The sequence below is a fragment of the Grammomys surdaster genome, unplaced genomic scaffold (genome assembly GCF_004785775.1).
Source record: "Grammomys surdaster isolate TR1022 unplaced genomic scaffold, NIH_TR_1.0 190, whole genome shotgun sequence".
Taxonomy (NCBI): Eukaryota; Metazoa; Chordata; class Mammalia; order Rodentia; family Muridae; genus Grammomys; species Grammomys surdaster.
Genome location: NW_021604635.1, coordinates 2,320,090 through 2,336,787, shown reverse-complemented (window position 1 = coordinate 2,336,787; position 16,698 = coordinate 2,320,090). Strand labels below are relative to the sequence as shown.

The 16,698-nt window shown below is 43.0% G+C and overlaps 2 protein-coding genes across 2 annotated transcripts in view; one reads left to right on the top strand and one right to left on the bottom strand.

Moving 5' to 3' along the window:
* The window catches only part of Cep57l1 (centrosomal protein 57 like 1), a 62,776-nt gene extending 51,811 nt beyond the window's left edge, over positions 1-10,965 (bottom strand). The window contains 2 exon segments of the mRNA XM_028769008.1: positions 10,890-10,943; positions 10,945-10,965. Of these exon segments, the coding sequence (XP_028624841.1) occupies positions 10,890-10,943; positions 10,945-10,965 (75 nt within the window).
* Positions 10,966-11,874: 909 nt separating this feature from the next.
* Positions 11,875-16,698, top strand: part of Sesn1 (sestrin 1) — a 96,124-nt gene continuing 91,300 nt past the window's right edge. The window contains exon 1 of the mRNA XM_028769037.1: positions 11,875-12,639. Within this exon, the coding sequence (XP_028624870.1) occupies positions 12,361-12,639 (279 nt within the window). The 5' untranslated portion in view covers positions 11,875-12,360. The remainder of the gene's footprint in view (positions 12,640-16,698) is intronic.

Here is a 16,698-nt window from a genome sequence, read left to right as displayed (position 1 = left end):
GAAGTGACATTTTACAGCCTGTTACAGAGTCAGTCTAGCTTGACTTTCTCAAGGGCAAAAATGCTACTGCCTAAGCCAGGCAACTGGAGTCAATCCTGGAGCCCACAAAAGAAGAAAGCCTCTTCAAAAAGCCGTCTTGACTTCAGACATGCTTGGAACACACATATCCATAGGCAAATGCATAGATCACAATATATACACACTAATACTTTTTTAAATTTACAATTAAGTTGAGTTCTAATTTAAAATAGGCTAAAAGATCGACACTTAAAACTTAGATGTGGCATTGGTGGTATAGTGGTGGGCACAGCTGCCACCTGTAAGAACTTACAGGTGAGCCACTATATTAGTATGGTGGTGGTGGTGGTGGTGGTGGTGGTGGTGGTGGTAGTGGCAGTAATAATAGCAGTAGTAGTGGCAGTAGTATTTAATACTGAACTGCAAATTTCTGGAAAAGAAATAGAAAACATTTACTTGAGTTTAAAAGTAATCAACATAATTTTTAATTGCAAGAAACATGACTGTCTAATAAAAATCTAAGATAAATTAGACAATTTATTTAGAAAATGTCATTTTAAGAATGTTTATTTAGCTGGACATGTCATATACCTGTAATCTCAGACTGAGCCTTGAGAGAATATTATAAGTTGAAAGTCTAGCCTGGACTACATTACAAAATCCTGTCTCCAAAAAAAAAGTATATTCAATATACCTCGACAAAAAATCTATAGGAACTGTAGGGATAACGCCAAATAAAGGTAATTAGATTGGTGGTATTGTCCTGAAACCCATAGAACAGAATAGTCTAGAAACAGACTCCTAAATATGGGAATGTTTTCATGTAAAAAAGAAGGCATTTTTGTAGGGAAAGAACTAGCTGTCTAGAACACATGCCAGGATAACATGCTATCCATATTGTTAAACTAGGCATATCTTCTCTATGCCAAAAATAACCACACATTCCAACAAGGCTTACCCACATGTGAACAAGAAGTGATTAGCTGTTTGAGAAGGAAACAAAGAATGTGTTACAGACTTTAAGAAGATATTTCTTTAATAAGACAATCTACAAATAAAAAATTAGAATGAGTATCCTTGTGCTACATGGCTACAACTCCAGTATGTAGGAGCTGAAGCAGGAAGATCACTAGTTCAATTGCACCAATAAACCCATATTTAAATGATTAATTCTTTCATATAACAGAACTATCACTGATAGATTAAAAAGTCCTGAGCAGGGATTAAAGAAAAAACGTGGCTATGGACAAAAACAGAACAGAGTCAGCTCAACTTACCAGGAAAATGCAAACTAAAACCAAAATCAATGGTTCCTATTTAGTAGGCTGAGGCAGGAGAATTGGTGGAGCTTAGGAATTCAGGTCAACATACTTACAAATATCAAGTCAGTCACATTTAGAGGAGCATTTCTCACTAGTTAAGAGTGTCAGGAGGTCTCAGAAGACTGCCAGTGCTAAGCTCTGGGAAGGCGCAGGGAGACAGGCATCCCTATGAACTGCTAGATACAGCCAGCAGGAATGCAGGTTTATAAAATCTGTCAGAAATTATGTGTATGTAAGAAGTGTAAATTCTACAGAGCAATTTGAAAATCGTGACAGGGATGATATATGCCTTCTGATTCCACAGTCCCAGCTTTTAGTATTGATGCCTGAACTCCAGAAGAAGAATACATCCTTACAAGAAGATCTGCATAAGGGCAGCCGTTGTAGCTCTGCTTATAAGTGAAAAATACACAGAGGCAGACTGGTCAGAACTTGTATGTAAACTGCTTTCTATTCATATAGTGAAACCGTATACAGCATTTAAAATAAAAAACCAACAGCTCCACAATACAACACAGACAGACGCTGGAACCCTTACTGTGTGGAGAGAAAAGCAGGTTAGGAAATGGTTAAGTATACTCTGTGTAAAACTCTTTGAAAATGACATATGCAAAGCCAAGGACACTCAGACACTGTATGTGCTGTGCCTTTTTCATTAGGATAATAACAAAAAATACAGAGCGCCAACACACTAACACTGTTCACTGCGGAGGGTAGAGAGTTTATGCTATTACTGGCACTCTTAAAGGTTGTTGTTTTTGTTTTTTTGCTATTTATTTATGTCTCCAGTTATGAGACTAGCTCTTGATGTATAATCCAGGCTTGGTTCAAATCCAGAGGCTCTTGCCTCAGGATCCTGAGTGCTGGGGTTGCAGACATGTAATGTAAAGCCCAGCCAGCTAAGGTTTTGAAGAAATTTCATTTTGTTGGAGACCAGGTGCTAAACTCCAGTTCCAGGAAGAAAATCACAGAATCCTCCTGAACAATCAATCTATGGAAACCCACCCCTCATAGCAACAGCCAGACAGGCTACACTAGGAGAGTCAAGGTACATATAGATAAGACATCCTGCAGAGAAGAGAGAAAGGTAGACTAGGTCGGAAGTATGACACAGACAGGAAAAGATGTCTGAAGGGTTAGCAATTTACATGTAGAATCAGGCTTGTGTGCAGTCAAGAAAATAAAATTACCTCATTGAGCTAACAGGTTTTGACCTCTCAGCTCCTGCATTTTTTTAGGTATATTAGTTAAATTTCTAAAAACAAATATTACTATAGGGGTACATTTGTATATAAGAAAAACAATAAAAGATAAAGCCAGCAGTAAGACAAATTTATAAAACCTGTAGAAATTCTTTGTATATGCTATAGTTGGTAAATACTTCTTTCCAGAAAGGCGAAGTGAAGACAGATTTAACAATATTGTTTTCAAAAATTCTATCCATTAACATATGCCAGAAACAGGGTATTTAGACACACATCCAAAGGAAACTAGAGGAATCTGGAAACACCAAAGAGACACAAAAATTCGGAGAAAACAGTACGATTGTGAGTGTAGGTGACTATGTGTGTGGCTGTAAAATATTAATTTATTTCTAGTGATGGAAGCAAATAACACGAACAGAGACAGCACTGAGAACAACATCCATGGCGGCACCCTGAAAGAAGCCATTTGAAACTCTTGAAATTGATACTGCGAAAGAATTACAATCTGAGAGTTTGATTTATGATTCATCTGTACAATATACACAGACACACACATCCATGCATGAACACACAACCTGGCTGACACTGACAGAGAGTTTTCAGTAAGTCAGAAGATGACAAACCAAGGAAGAATTTTGAAGCAAAATTGTTTACTAAAAAACACCAGGCAATGTGGGGAGGCCATGGGTGGACTTTTACAAACCTCCACAACAAAGCGGGAAAACACATAGCAGCAGAGAGCTAGATACTGGAAAGGTACATCTGCACTCAAGGAAGTGCCTGACTAACACTGACTGGAGGCACAAGCTACCTTCCAGTTAGCAGCAGGTGACAGAACTGTGCCCTGACAGAAACCCTGAGTCCTGGCCCCGGTGTTCCAGATAAACGCAATACTGACCTCACGCCTCTTTGCCAGTGTACAGTTTTAAAGAATGACACTTAATACAGTTCCAAGGGGCTGATAAACTGGGTTTTACCTTTGCTTTCTGTTTTTAGATTTACTATTTAATGATCCAAATAATAATTCAGATCCAGTAGAGACTTTAATATATCCAAGAATAAATTTATAGTCTCTCAAAAAGTTAGTTCAAGATGGATCGCAGACCTTCAAGTAAAACACTGAACTTTAAAACTTGCAGACAATAACAGAAAATCTAGTTGACTTTAGGTATGAAGATAACATTTTAGATGCAACACTAAAAACATGATGCATGAAAGATAAAACTGTTAAGCTGGATTTCATTAAAATTTAAAGAAATTTTACAAAGGAAAGCATTACAAATATGAAAGATGAGGCAGACAAAGTAAAAACGTTTGCAAGAACAGGCTCCCAGTATACAAAACTCTAAACAATAAAAGACATAGCCAGCTAAAAAGCAAGCAAAGGGTCTTCAGACAGCTTGCCAAAGACACACAGTAAACAGTGATACTAGGGACTGGCGGACTTAAGGTAACTGTCTCCTCAAGGATGCGGAGCCACAGAAACTCTGTGGGCAGGAATATAAAAATGCAAACACTCAGCAGCAGCTCCGAGTTTGTTATAAATTAAATATAGGGTTGCTGTGTGAACCAGCTGTGAGCTGAAAACATGTCCACAAAGGTTCTCTACCTGGTCATTTTACAGAAGCTTTATTTTTAACTACAATGTAATCTCAAGATGAGTCAACTCTTCTGCCAAGAGAGAGTATGTCTTCGGTAAGGAGGTCTCATCTGCTGCCATCTTCAAGGTGACACCTGAGGTTTTGTTTCCTTGCTGACACTTTATTGAAAATCCAGTTTTTTCACAATCAGTTTTGCAGTATTTTTACCTGCTTTGTGAATCACAAATAAATGCTAGCTAATTTCCCTAAATTTGTTGAAAATGTATCTTTTGACATACTGGGGTGTAGAGGAAATCACTACACAGTTAATTCTTAAACAGTTTTAAGGGACACCAAACCCCATGTCATGTAACTTTTGTCTTCCCCCAACAAAATACTACCAGCTGTTGACCAGAGGTTCAACGGCATAAATGGGCTGATTCTCATGTAACACTTACTGTGGGCTGTGTGTGTTATACAAAGTGGAGAGTAGGCTACACACACAAGCTCACTTCTTACATTTTAAATTTTGGACAATTTCATCCATGTATGCAATGTCCTGTAACACATTCTTTCCCTCCCTCTCCTAGGTAACCTTTTACTGTGAAATAGGGTTTACTAGAGAGACTGACTGCTCATGTGTAAATAAGTTGTGACAAAGTATTTGTTGAGACAGAGCCTCCAACTCCTGCCTCCCAAGTAGCTGGGACCACAAGTGTGCTTGACATGCGTGGCGTCACAGAGCAGCACAAGCAAAGAGTCACAGCACCAGCTCACCACAGCAACAACAGGAGTTGGCTCTGAAACTATGCCGGTGCCACAGGATTACAACATGTAGTCCGACACACACAGCAGCCTTTTCACATGCCCAGGCAGGCCGCCACCTAGCTAAGCTCAAGGCTCAGTCTGAATGAGTAAACCCTTGTCCCAAAATGAAAAAATAAAGAGGGCTGGGGTGTTACTCGGTAGTAGAGTGCTCAGCTAGCATGCTGAGGTCCTAGATTCAATCCCTGGAACCACAAAACAACAACAAAAACAAGACAAAGCATGCACTGGCCTAGAGCTGCTCGGCAGCAAGCACAAGGTCGTGCGTTCAAGGCCTGGTACCACATCCAGACACATCCAAATAAACATGTACATAAACAGAAATGTACATACCAAACACATAACATAGATACACACACTACATAAACACACAGATACACATAAACACACATACCACACAAGCCCAAACACATATATATAAACACAAATATACACAGTGAACACATACACACACATACATAAACACAAATGCACCAAACACATAACATACAGAAACACATCACACAGAAACACATAACAAACATCATACAGACATACAAACTTTAGTAACAGTCCCAAGTATGTTGTTTTGCTAGACTTTATGGTATACTTGGAGGATGAGGCTGGATGATCTCAAATAAGGCCAACCTAGGCCATATGTCAAGCCCTGTCTCAAGTAAACACACACAAATAGCTTGACATTCAAGAGCCAACTATATAGTAACCCAATGTGTGTATGTATACAAAATCTTCTTACAGGCAGACTAGCCTACAATATGAATGTGTCTAAACAGGACACTTCCATTAAACAGGAATGGAAGCTGAGAAAAGGACTCAATAGTATTAAGTGACCACATAATATACCCAATCTCTGCTGATGACTCCAAGCTCTGAAGTAACATGATGGTTTCTTGTACAAATTTCCTACAGAATGAAAAAAATAACCAGCAGGAAGATTGATATGCTATTTACTTAGGTATTTCAAAGCATGCTAATTGACTCAAGTTTTGCCTCAGCATCCTCTTTTCAGTAAGAACTTCTAAAATGTTTATCACACACAAACATGATTTATGAGAGTAGCTTACAGGCTGTGTTTCAGTTTGTCCAACAAACGATGTCTCTCAGCAGAAGTCCAAGAATCCAATAGTTGTTCAGTTCACAAGGCTGGATATCTCAGGTGGTCTTCAGTATATGTCATCGGAATCTCGAAACCACAGGCTCTAATGCCAGTGAGATTGAGGACAAGCACCCAGAAGGCAAAGTGTCTTTCTTCCCTATCCTTTATATAGGCTGCCACAAGAAGGTGTGGCTCAGATTGAGGGTGTCCGTCAACCTCAAAAGATCCAGTTAACTACAAACCCCTCAGAGGTGTGCCCAGGTGCTTGGGTTTTAGTTAATTCCAGATGTGGTCAAGTTGACAACCAAGAATAGCCATCACCTCGAGCCTTTGCTCCTACTGAAGAAACCACTGCACACCAATAAGATGTACAACTAACATTCATACTAGCTTTTTACTCTTCAAAAAGCTTTTTACTCTTGGAACTTGTTTTAACTAAAATCAGCCTAAAAAGGAAAACAGAAGAACTGTTTCCTGGAGCTAAACATTGAGTAGGTCTGCTGCTGCAGCGTCAGGCCAGTGGCTGCCTGGTATTTCAAAATGGAACTCTAATGCTGCATGGTTAATAAGCAACGACGCAGTACACAAGGACAAACATGAGGAAGAAGCCGTAAGTGCACTAGATACACAAGGAGGGTCGGTTCTGCCATGAACCACATCTGAGAGGTGTCAGGAAAGGGAAGAGACAGAAGAATGGCCCAAGAAGTGCTCATGCAGCTGAGATCTGTGGATGTGCTTGTTCTTAGTATGACGTTGGTTCCACCTGAGTCACAGAACTGTTTGCTCTGCAGATGGCTTAGTACCTCATAAAAAGCATACTTTCATCACTTTCTTCCATCCAACCGCCTAGCTTTCTTCACCAACAGTACGCAGTGCCTTTGTGAGTAGAAAATACCATGAGTGTTTTCATGCTCATGCACCTGGCCTCCTGCTTCCCAGACAAGGTCTTGCTTAGTAACTCAAGCTGGTCTTGAACTGCTGACCCTCCTGTACCAGTTTCCAGAGTGCTGGGATTACAAACAAGGTGTGTGCATGAACACCAAACACGTGTGTGGTCTGTACTGGGCCCCAGGCGACGTACTGAGCTTTAGCCAGACTGAGCAGACCCAGGCATTGGGTGCACTCAGATGCGCAGCCTTCTCCACCCGGGTGTTACTCACATCATGGAAACTCTGAAGACTGCATTTGTAATACACCAGTAAAGATACATGCTGAAATAAGAGCACATTTATTCATTCATTCATTCATTCATTCATTCATTTGTTTGTTTCTCTAATCAGGCGCACCTCTCAAAGCAAGAAATATTTGAGCTAAGATCTTCAAAGGAAGATGAGTCAGACAAGATGAGGCAGTCTTCATCTTGACAAAGAAAACAAGGACAGAGATTCTGTGTCTCTACTTATTGCCTTTGGTTAAAAAAAAGTCTAGCTGCCTTTTTGCACTCTTCACCCAAATTGATCTTATCAAGATGGCCAGCGACCTTTCGAACAACAAAGCTGCAATTTACAGAAGCCTACATGAGCTTCATTCTCAACTCTGGAACGAGTAGCACTTCATTCCATCTAATAAGCTGAGCGGTTCATTGGCTCGCACAGAGGTTAGTTTCACAGCCAGGGAGGCAAAAACACAGCAAAAACAAGAGTAGACTGGTCTCCTCAAAGTTACCTCCCACCAGAGGTCAGGACAGAGAGATGAGACAGAACAAAAGAAAGTAACTGGTTAACACCAGATTTCTTTGTGTTACCATCTGGAAGGACTGAAGAAAGCAGGCCTCAAAGCAGAGGGAACATGACTGTCACGCCTAATAGCTAGCTAGGGAAATTCACTCCCTCTTGTTCTGATTCCTCAGGTCAGATAACAACTTAGTTACAGTCTGGATATATGGAACATTATCATGGGTAGCCACTCTGATTGTGGGATAGGGGAGGGTCTAACCCGGGGGACGGCGGGTGGGTCAGGTTCAGGAGCTCAAGTCCTTGCAATGGCTTCTGTAACCTCTATTAAAAGTCACACAGTGGTCAATTAGTCCTTATGTCAATACACCCAAACCAGCATTTAACAGCCATTCCTTCCTCTTCTCTCTCTTCATTTTGCTTGTAGGACACACTGAGGGATTCCCCTCTACACTGGCTGCTCCTTCAGAATCACTTTGTGGATAACTTCAAATCCATTGAACATCACAGAGTCTACCTCCTTTGGCAAAATCAACAACCATTACCAAAACATTACAATGAAACCTCGAACTGTCTCTACAACTAAGTCTTCCTCATTTCTCTCCCATCTCCCAAGGCATGTGGCCAATCTGCTGACGGCTTCCCTATCCCATACACCACCACATACTTCTCCATGACAGCAAGTCACGCTTCCTTTTTTTTACTGTCTTATTTCCTGTGAAACAAGGTCTCAGTACGTTGCTCAGGCTGGCTTCAAACTCCTGCCTTCACACCCGCCTCTGGACCAGTCCTTCCATGTCTCCTCTCCCCACACCTTGTGTCCTTCGTGAATCCTTAGTTCACCTGGATGATTAAGTTGCTGCTGGATGACCTTTAGAACTCACAATAGCCCTTGATTTCAATGATTCTTCCTTTCTTTAGTTCTGTTACAAATATTAACTACTGTTGCATCAAAGGCTGCAAAGCATAAATTAACTTGAAGAAAGGTAACTGGAGGAGCCTACCCAAAAAAACCCCAAAACACACAAAACACCCCATGCCCCCAAATTCCCAAACTAAACCCACGGCCCCTGGTCAACTGTGACACTCTGGAGAATTAAGCCCACCTAGAACAAGGCACAGAGAACTCCACACCACCCTACCTCCCAGTGCAGACTCTTCCTGCCCATTGTCTGTGTCACTCACCCCTTTGTACCCTACTCCCCACCCACACCAGCTTTAAGGCTAAAAGATCCTCCCAATACTGGAGGCCTCTGAATAAGGGCAACTCCACCTTGCAAGCTCATCTTCTAACAGCTGTCCTGAGGTGACAGTCACCCAGCACAGATGCTCCAGCAACGATCCTCCTTAGACTGAAGAGGGAAGCCTCGTTCCCACGGTCCAGCACTTTTCCTTCCTCCCCAGTTGGCTGTCATTGTTTTCTTCGCTATGTTTCTATATTATTTACTATCTTAGAATACAAGGTCAATGATGTCCTACTGAACAAAAGGCACTCAGCAGGCACTTGTTGGCTGAAGCCTCATGCTATTCCTTTGGCCTTCATTTTCCTTGGGATGAAGACTTCCCTGACTTTCTAAGGCTGGGCTACATGTTCCTATAGCCAATAATTTCACACAGTATTACAACTGCATTTTACATATTCGTTTTCTAATAAGATGAGGGGTTATGTCTTTTCCACTCTTCTGTAGAGGAATTTTAATCCAGAAACATGGCTACTCTGGTTAGAATACAGATATACTCTTAGTACACACCTTTAATCCCAAACAATGAAGGTAAAGTTAGTTTGTAAGAAAGCAGCCATGTTTGAAAGTGATATCTGAGAGGCAAAGTGATGAATCAGAGAAAGATTTGACAGAATAGGATCTGCACAACCGTCATGAGAAGAGAGAGGAGAGAGAGGCAGCATAAGAGGGAGCAGCACAGAGGGAGAGAGGAAGGAGGCGGTTTACTGGGAAACGGGTTGAAGAGAGAACAAGCTAGACACAGGTAATGACAGGCTGAGCCAGAGAAAGAGAAGGAGCCAGAAGATTAGAACAGATGGCAAGAGTTAGTTGGAGGCCAAGCAGAGCAATTCAGTCAGAAGCAAGAGATGACAGTTTGAATCAGTGTGGAGAGGAGTTTGAGCCAGAGCAGCTGAGTTGAACCAGCCAGCAAGAATTCAGAAAGAGAGCTTATCCAGCAGTAAGTCTCAAAAGCTGAAAACATTCTAGGCCTCTACAGCAGCTAAAAACTTCTAGGATTGGGCCTAGGTTAACAGAGGGAGGCAGTAAGCCTCCAGACCACAATTACATCAAGTGAATAAAAGTTACTGTTACACTTCTACATGTTAAAAGCCTCATTAGTTTTTATAATGTTTTTGGATTTATGTATGAGAGTATTGTTTACACGAATGCCTGTGCACGCGGTTTATGTCTGGCGTCCGCTGGGGTTAGAAGTGGGCATTGGATCCTCTGGAACTGAAATTATGAATGGCTGTGAGCTGCCAAGTTGGGGCTGGGAATCGAACTCAGGTACTGTGTAGAACAAGTGTTCTTAACTACTGCACCATCTCTCTAGCCCCTGATTAACATTTTATGGCTACATTTACTCTGTAAAACAAAGGATTAAAATCTAATCCGATTGCCAGTCTATTAAAAACTTTCCAAGCCTGAGTTTTCTCAAGTATAAAAAACTTCACAACACCTTCAGAAAAATGACCTTATCATTCAAAGCTTGTAAGACTTCAAAGCTAAGGACACTGCGAGTTCTTTTCAGTCTCACACAAAACAGACTTGCTTTCAGAGATCTCCTTCGGATTCTATTTGACTAAGCAAACAGAGCACAAAACACATCCCAGTTGCAACGCTGAGGGATTCCTAAGCGACCTATTCAGCACTGGTTCACGTGCAAGAGGACAGCGGAAGCAGCGGCGTCGGTTTGTGTGTGTTTTGTTTTCTCTTTCCAGCTTGCCTGTCTTAAGGCTGCTCCTCGACCTTTCAAACAATGATCCCCAAATCCTTGCCTCAGTCACCCACCAAAAGGTGTTGGGCACCTGCACTATTTCTCTCCCGGCAAGCCACTGGGAAAAGACTCTGAACTGAAAGAAAGAAATCCCAGATGGCTTCGGCACCAAAATTTCAGAGGAAAAACATTTTCAGTGAATGGGTCACAGTCAAGCCTACCACGCTTACCAGACGGACGCTCCCGGTTAACCACGGCCTCCAGAATCGTTGGTTCGCGGGCAAAAGACAAGTGCCGCGGTGGCATCTGGGACTTGTAGTTTCTGTCGCAAACAGAGCGCGTCGGTAGCATTACAACTACATTTCCCAAAAGCCAACGCAAAGACGCCCTGCCTACTGAATCTGGGGCTTGGCTGTCACTCACTATTTTTCAGGCTAATCTTCAATTATACCCCATTTCTACTAGGAATATTATAGAGCACCTTTATTTGTTCGGTTTTTTCGTGTGCGATAAACATCTCCTGGCATCTGTACTCCTTACTTTTCCTTCCCCTTCTTCAAGCCAGCGCCTCCAAACGTTAAGAACGGACGGCACCGCGGACCGCGCATGCGCGCTGGCCGGCGTCGCGCATGCGCAGCAGCCGGCCGTAGTCGGCGGCGCGCGCTGGACTCGGGGTCCGGAGGTACTCTGCCCGAGGGCGGGGCTGCTTCCAATGGCTGCCTTTGCGGGTCTCGTGTGCCTGGGCGGAGAGGCAGGCTCGGGGCAGGGGCGGCTCCTGGCGGTCCCGGGCGGGGACAGGGGAGGGGCTGGGGGTGAGGACCCCGTCTCCCCTCCCTGCTCCCGCCCTCTGGGCCGAGCCCCACCGACGGGGCTGGGCGAAGGGGCGGGCTCTGTGCCTCGGGCCCTGAGCTTCAGCGGCGCAGCCCGGGGCTCGATGACTGCTGGGTCGTGGGGTGCCCTCGGGCTTGGCGGAGGTGGGCAAGGGCACAGGCGTAAGAGAAGCATCGGCGTACCCGGGGAGACAGGAACCCGCAGGGTCGGGGACGCCGCCCTCCGTCGCCGCTGACACAGTGACTGGTGGACACTGCGGTCCCTGGAGCACCGGAGCCTCGGGCCCCAGCAGCTAAGGGCCAGGGTCTGCCGCCTACCGGGCCAGCACCCGCCCGCTGCCCTGCGGAGGCGCTAGGAGGAGCCGAGGGGGGCGGAGACTGGTGTCGGAGGAGGGCGGGGTGGGAACGCTCGAGAACCGGCCGCTGCACAGATAAAAATCGAATGGCTGGAGAACCTTCTACTGTTACCAGCCTGTTAGGACCAAGCACGGATTTGACAGCTCCACAACGTGAGGATATCCGCTGACCCTGCGACACAGAGAACACTTCCCCGGGACTCCCTGTCCAGCTAACTAGCTCTGTGAGATTGCAACTTTCCAAGTTCTTTTCAATCTCTGTCAGAAGTCTGCCCTTTCGTGTAGGAAGAGGGTGCTTGGGAGATCCGCCTTGTGGATCGATTTGAAGCATCAACTTAAAAAAGCACGTGTGATTCCCAGTGCCATCCAGACGCCTTCTTTCATGACGGCTGGGTTTCTCTGACTTTATTCTTAAACGTTTCTCGTTTTTGTTTTTTTTAAAAAGACGGACTGCTTTGGGGGAATACTGAAAGGTAACTGACTAAAGACCGAAAAAGAAAAAGCTCCCGATTGTCATGGCTGAAGGAGAGAATGAAGTGAGATGGGAGGGACTGTGCAGTAGAGACTCGACTACTAGAGAGACAGCACTGGAAAACATTAGGCAGATCGTTTTGAGAAAAACCGAATTCCTTCGTTCAGCGAGAGAGACACCTTATCGACCTCCAGACGGGCTTTCAAATGCTGTTTCTTTGGATGGGATGAATAAACTTCTTGCTCATCTGCTTATGCTCTCTAAGAGATGTCCCTTTAAAGATGTGAGAGAGAGAAGCCAGTTCATTCTCAAGAGCGTCGAGGTAAGAGCATTTCTAGATTAACTTAACTAGACGATGTTATTTGACTTGTAGTTATTCACGTTGCTTTTGATCCCAAGGGGTAACTAACTGGTTAGCTGTTAATATGACATCAGAAGGCATTGGAGGGTTCTGTAAAACATTGAATATTGGGTCCAAATGGAACAATTTAAACTAAAAACGGTTTTCAAAAATAGATGAACAGGAATTGTTTTTATGGTGTTCTCGGGAGAAATGACATTGCCTGTGGAATTTAATATATATGAAAGGTCTGGTTAATTACAAGTCCAGTCTTTGTATTTCTTTCTGTTTGTTGCCAAGTGTAGCCAGTGTGCTTTTCACATTGTTACAGTGTTCTCTGTGGAAAGTTTCACATTGAAAGCCTCAAAAATGAGGAATTGCATGAAATGTTTTCTTTTTGTTCAGGGTAACTGGCAAGGTAACTTTTTCTGGCTCTTTAACAACAAAGGCAGGATTTTAATTTTTTAAAAGCATCTTAAAATAGAACTAGAAAACAATAATAAAAACCAGCCTAAGTCATAAAGAAGATAACACTTGTCCAGGTTTAAAGTTGGACCCAAAGTTAGGCGTTCAGTAGCTTACTCTCCATACTCCCAGGATGCTGAGGAATAATACCACCAGGAGTTCAAGACCAGCCTGGCTACATAATGAGTACCAGGTCAGTACATGGCTACATGCCAAGACCCTGCCCTGGGAGGGGTGGGTGTGGGGAGGAAAAGAAAGAAAAGTTGGGTCCAGGTAAGGCATTTGGTGTAAATACTTGGCTGTTCAGTTATTTTCTGTTTTCCCTTAAATTGTTTCTTTCCTCTTTTCACACACAAACCAACTTAAATTGTGAGTGCAGTAAGGTTTAAAATACTATAATTCCTGCCATTTTTCCTACAGTCACTTTATCCTGTCTTATTAGAAGGTGTGTTAAAATTTGGAGGAGCAGGAGAAATGTTTATATATAAGAAGACGACTGCTCAGTGACCGTGTATTAAGATATGACAGTTTTCTGTAGTGGCTTAAAAAAGAGGCGCAATCATAGCCATAAAATAATTATCTTAAACAGCTAAGGTTTTCAAATACTTGTTACAAACACTCTAGAATCTGTTATAATTCATTTCACAGGAAGGAGTTAATTTTCAATATATGTGCATTCTGTCCCTTGGACATAAGGAACTATTTCTCCAGACCTTTGTATACCTACTGTGGTATTGTTTCTTAAGTAGTGGAGTCATCACTATGCACATCCAACAGTGTTGTGGGGAGTATGTCAGTACACGGCCTGGGAGGTTTGCCTTCCCCATGCTGTTACTCTACTTCACCTTGATCTTTTCTTGGCCTTTCACCTCGCTGCTTTTTACATTTGTGTGGGAAACTAAGTAATATAACTTGTTAAGAGTTATATTGACAATAAAAGTGTCGAGGTCTGGGGAGTGCTCTGTTAAAGCTGTGCAGCATAAGTGGTAAGTAGATGCACTAGAGTCAGACCTGGGTTCAAGTGCTTCCTTGTTAATGTACTACATGACCTTGGGCAGGATCCTTAGCTTTCCTTGTGTTCGATTGTCTATAAAATCAGGATAAGAACGCAGAGCTTTTGTAAGATGAAATGGGATGCAAAGTGCCGACATATCTAGTGAATGTACCTCTCCTCTTCCACAAGGGCAGTAGACTGTGTAAAGGATATCTCAAGCTGAACTCCTCTTCCACAAGGGCAGTAGACTGTGTAAAGGATTTCTCAAGCTGAGTTTGTTCTGCAAAAGGACACCGTGCTCTGAAGTGTAGTGGCTTCCTATAGACCTTCCTATAGACCTTCATTTCTTTCTCAGCTCTGCATCTATCACTCTTTCCTGTTGCCATTGTTGTAAGAGGTACTTGATTTATATTGTTCAGTAAGCTCGTGTTGATAAGTCTCTTGCCCAGAAGGACTCTTAAGTTCTCAAGTATTGAGAGTATTGGCTGTGACCTGGAAGCTACTAAGTAAGGAGCCAATGGATAAGCGATGTATTCGCCTTCTTGCTGTCTCACATTAATTTGCAAAGATGAAATTTCCATTTTATGGAGTTTCTCCCCTACAGCATTTATTCATGCATGTATTTGAGCAATAAATAGTGAATACCATAGCAAGCACTGGGGACCAGGGGTAACAATTTGGATGTTTTGCCAAAGGGAAACAGGCCATAAAGAAGTAAAGGGAGAGTTCCTTGAAGCAAACACCTTTAAAAAGAGATTCAATATTCCTTCTTTCACTCATTCACTCATTCATTCATTTATTCAGAGACAGGCTCTCCTGCCTCAGCCTGCTAGGTGCTAGTATTGTCGATATACACCACCACACTTTACTTATGAGTAATTATCCTACAGTGAAATTGTCATGGAGTTCTAGACCTAGAAAATAGTTTGTATGAAGGCTTCAAGGCAAGAGTGAGTAGCTGAGTTCTAAGACTTGACAGTATTTAGGATGGTTGAAGTTCACGGTTTGGGGGGAGTGTGGGATTTAAGAGCATGCTCTCTGGAGTCAGACAGGCCTGGCCTAGATACTTCATTATCTGTACAACTATAAATAAGTTCCATATTGCTTTTCGACCCAGTTTCCTTATCTGCAAAATGGGGATGATGCTAGTAGTTCTTGCCTCACAGTGCTGCCAAGAGAATAAAAAATGAAACGATGCCTGCAAAGCACAGTGCAGTGCCTAGCACAGAAGAGGTGCCCTGTAATGCTCCACACTGTATTGTTCCCAGGCAGGGCCCGGGGCCCAGAGGGACTGTGGGCAACGTTAAGAAATGTAGGTGTTATCCCAGGACAATGGGAAGCCACTGATGCTTTGTACAAGAGGGTAGTATGATTGCTAGTGTTACAGAGATCATTCTGGAAGATGGAGAATGTGTTTCCAGGGTCAGAAGTGGATGTGTCGTATTGGTTACAAGGTGGTTCAGTGGCAGAAACAACAGTGGACTGCCATGTAGTAGAAGAGGAAAACAAATGAATGTGAGTGATAACAAGGTATTAGAGCCCATGGGATATGGCACTTAAATAAATTTAAGAAATGAAATAAAAACAGAATTTGTGATTTGAATTACTTAGTGAATAATGACTGGTAGTCCCATTTAGGAGAAAAACTAGTTTTTCTTTCTATACATTGAATGAGCTTAAGCCATGTCTAAGGCATCGAAAAGGAAGTCACCCCTCGATGGGTTTGTGTCTCTGCTTCCATTGTATGGTTCTCCAGACTTAGCCCAGCTGTCACCTTTCTGTCCATCTGCATAGCAGCGGAGCCATTTATCTGCCCTGCGCATCTGACCCCATTACTTTCCTGTCTGACTCCCATTCTGATAGCATGCAGCCTTAACACGGCTGACGTCCACATCTCTCTCCAGCCTCGCTGTTCCTCATTGTTCACACTCTGGGATGGGCCTCGCATGGAAGTTGAGTAGTAGCTGGAGTCCGTGCCCATGAGCTGTCTGTCACTCACTGAACAGCAGCAGAGGCTGAGTCCCATGTAAGACCCTGAAGCTGCTCCTAAAGGCCTCTTAACTACGGTGGTCGGCTCGCAGGACTGGTCAGCAAGGGAGACCTGTGGACTCGATTCCAGACGACTGCTAAACCTATAAAAATTAGCACACTGGTAGACAACAGCCTTTATCACCCACTCTCAATGTGTGGATTTCATATCAACAATGTATTAAAATCTGTTGGACAAATTTTCAAGAATTACTGTGCACCAAGCACTGTACTTGGAAGAGCAAGGAAACGTACCAACTGCATTTCAGCAGGTCCCCTTTGTCATTTTTGCTGAATCTAAAGAAATCCCATTATACCTCTTTATATACCTCAGGGCCACTTATGGGTCACTACTGAGCTGTAGGCTTGATGTCTGTAAGTAATATTAAGGTAAAATAGAAATGCATATATGATCAAAAGATTATAAAAAGAAAATACATAAACTTGCTAGTAATTGACACAGAAATGGCAGTAGATCTAGGTTGAGTAATTCAATACTCTGCTACATGATGTGTGAGCATCTCTCCTAGGAGGAGAGGAAGCATTAAATACTC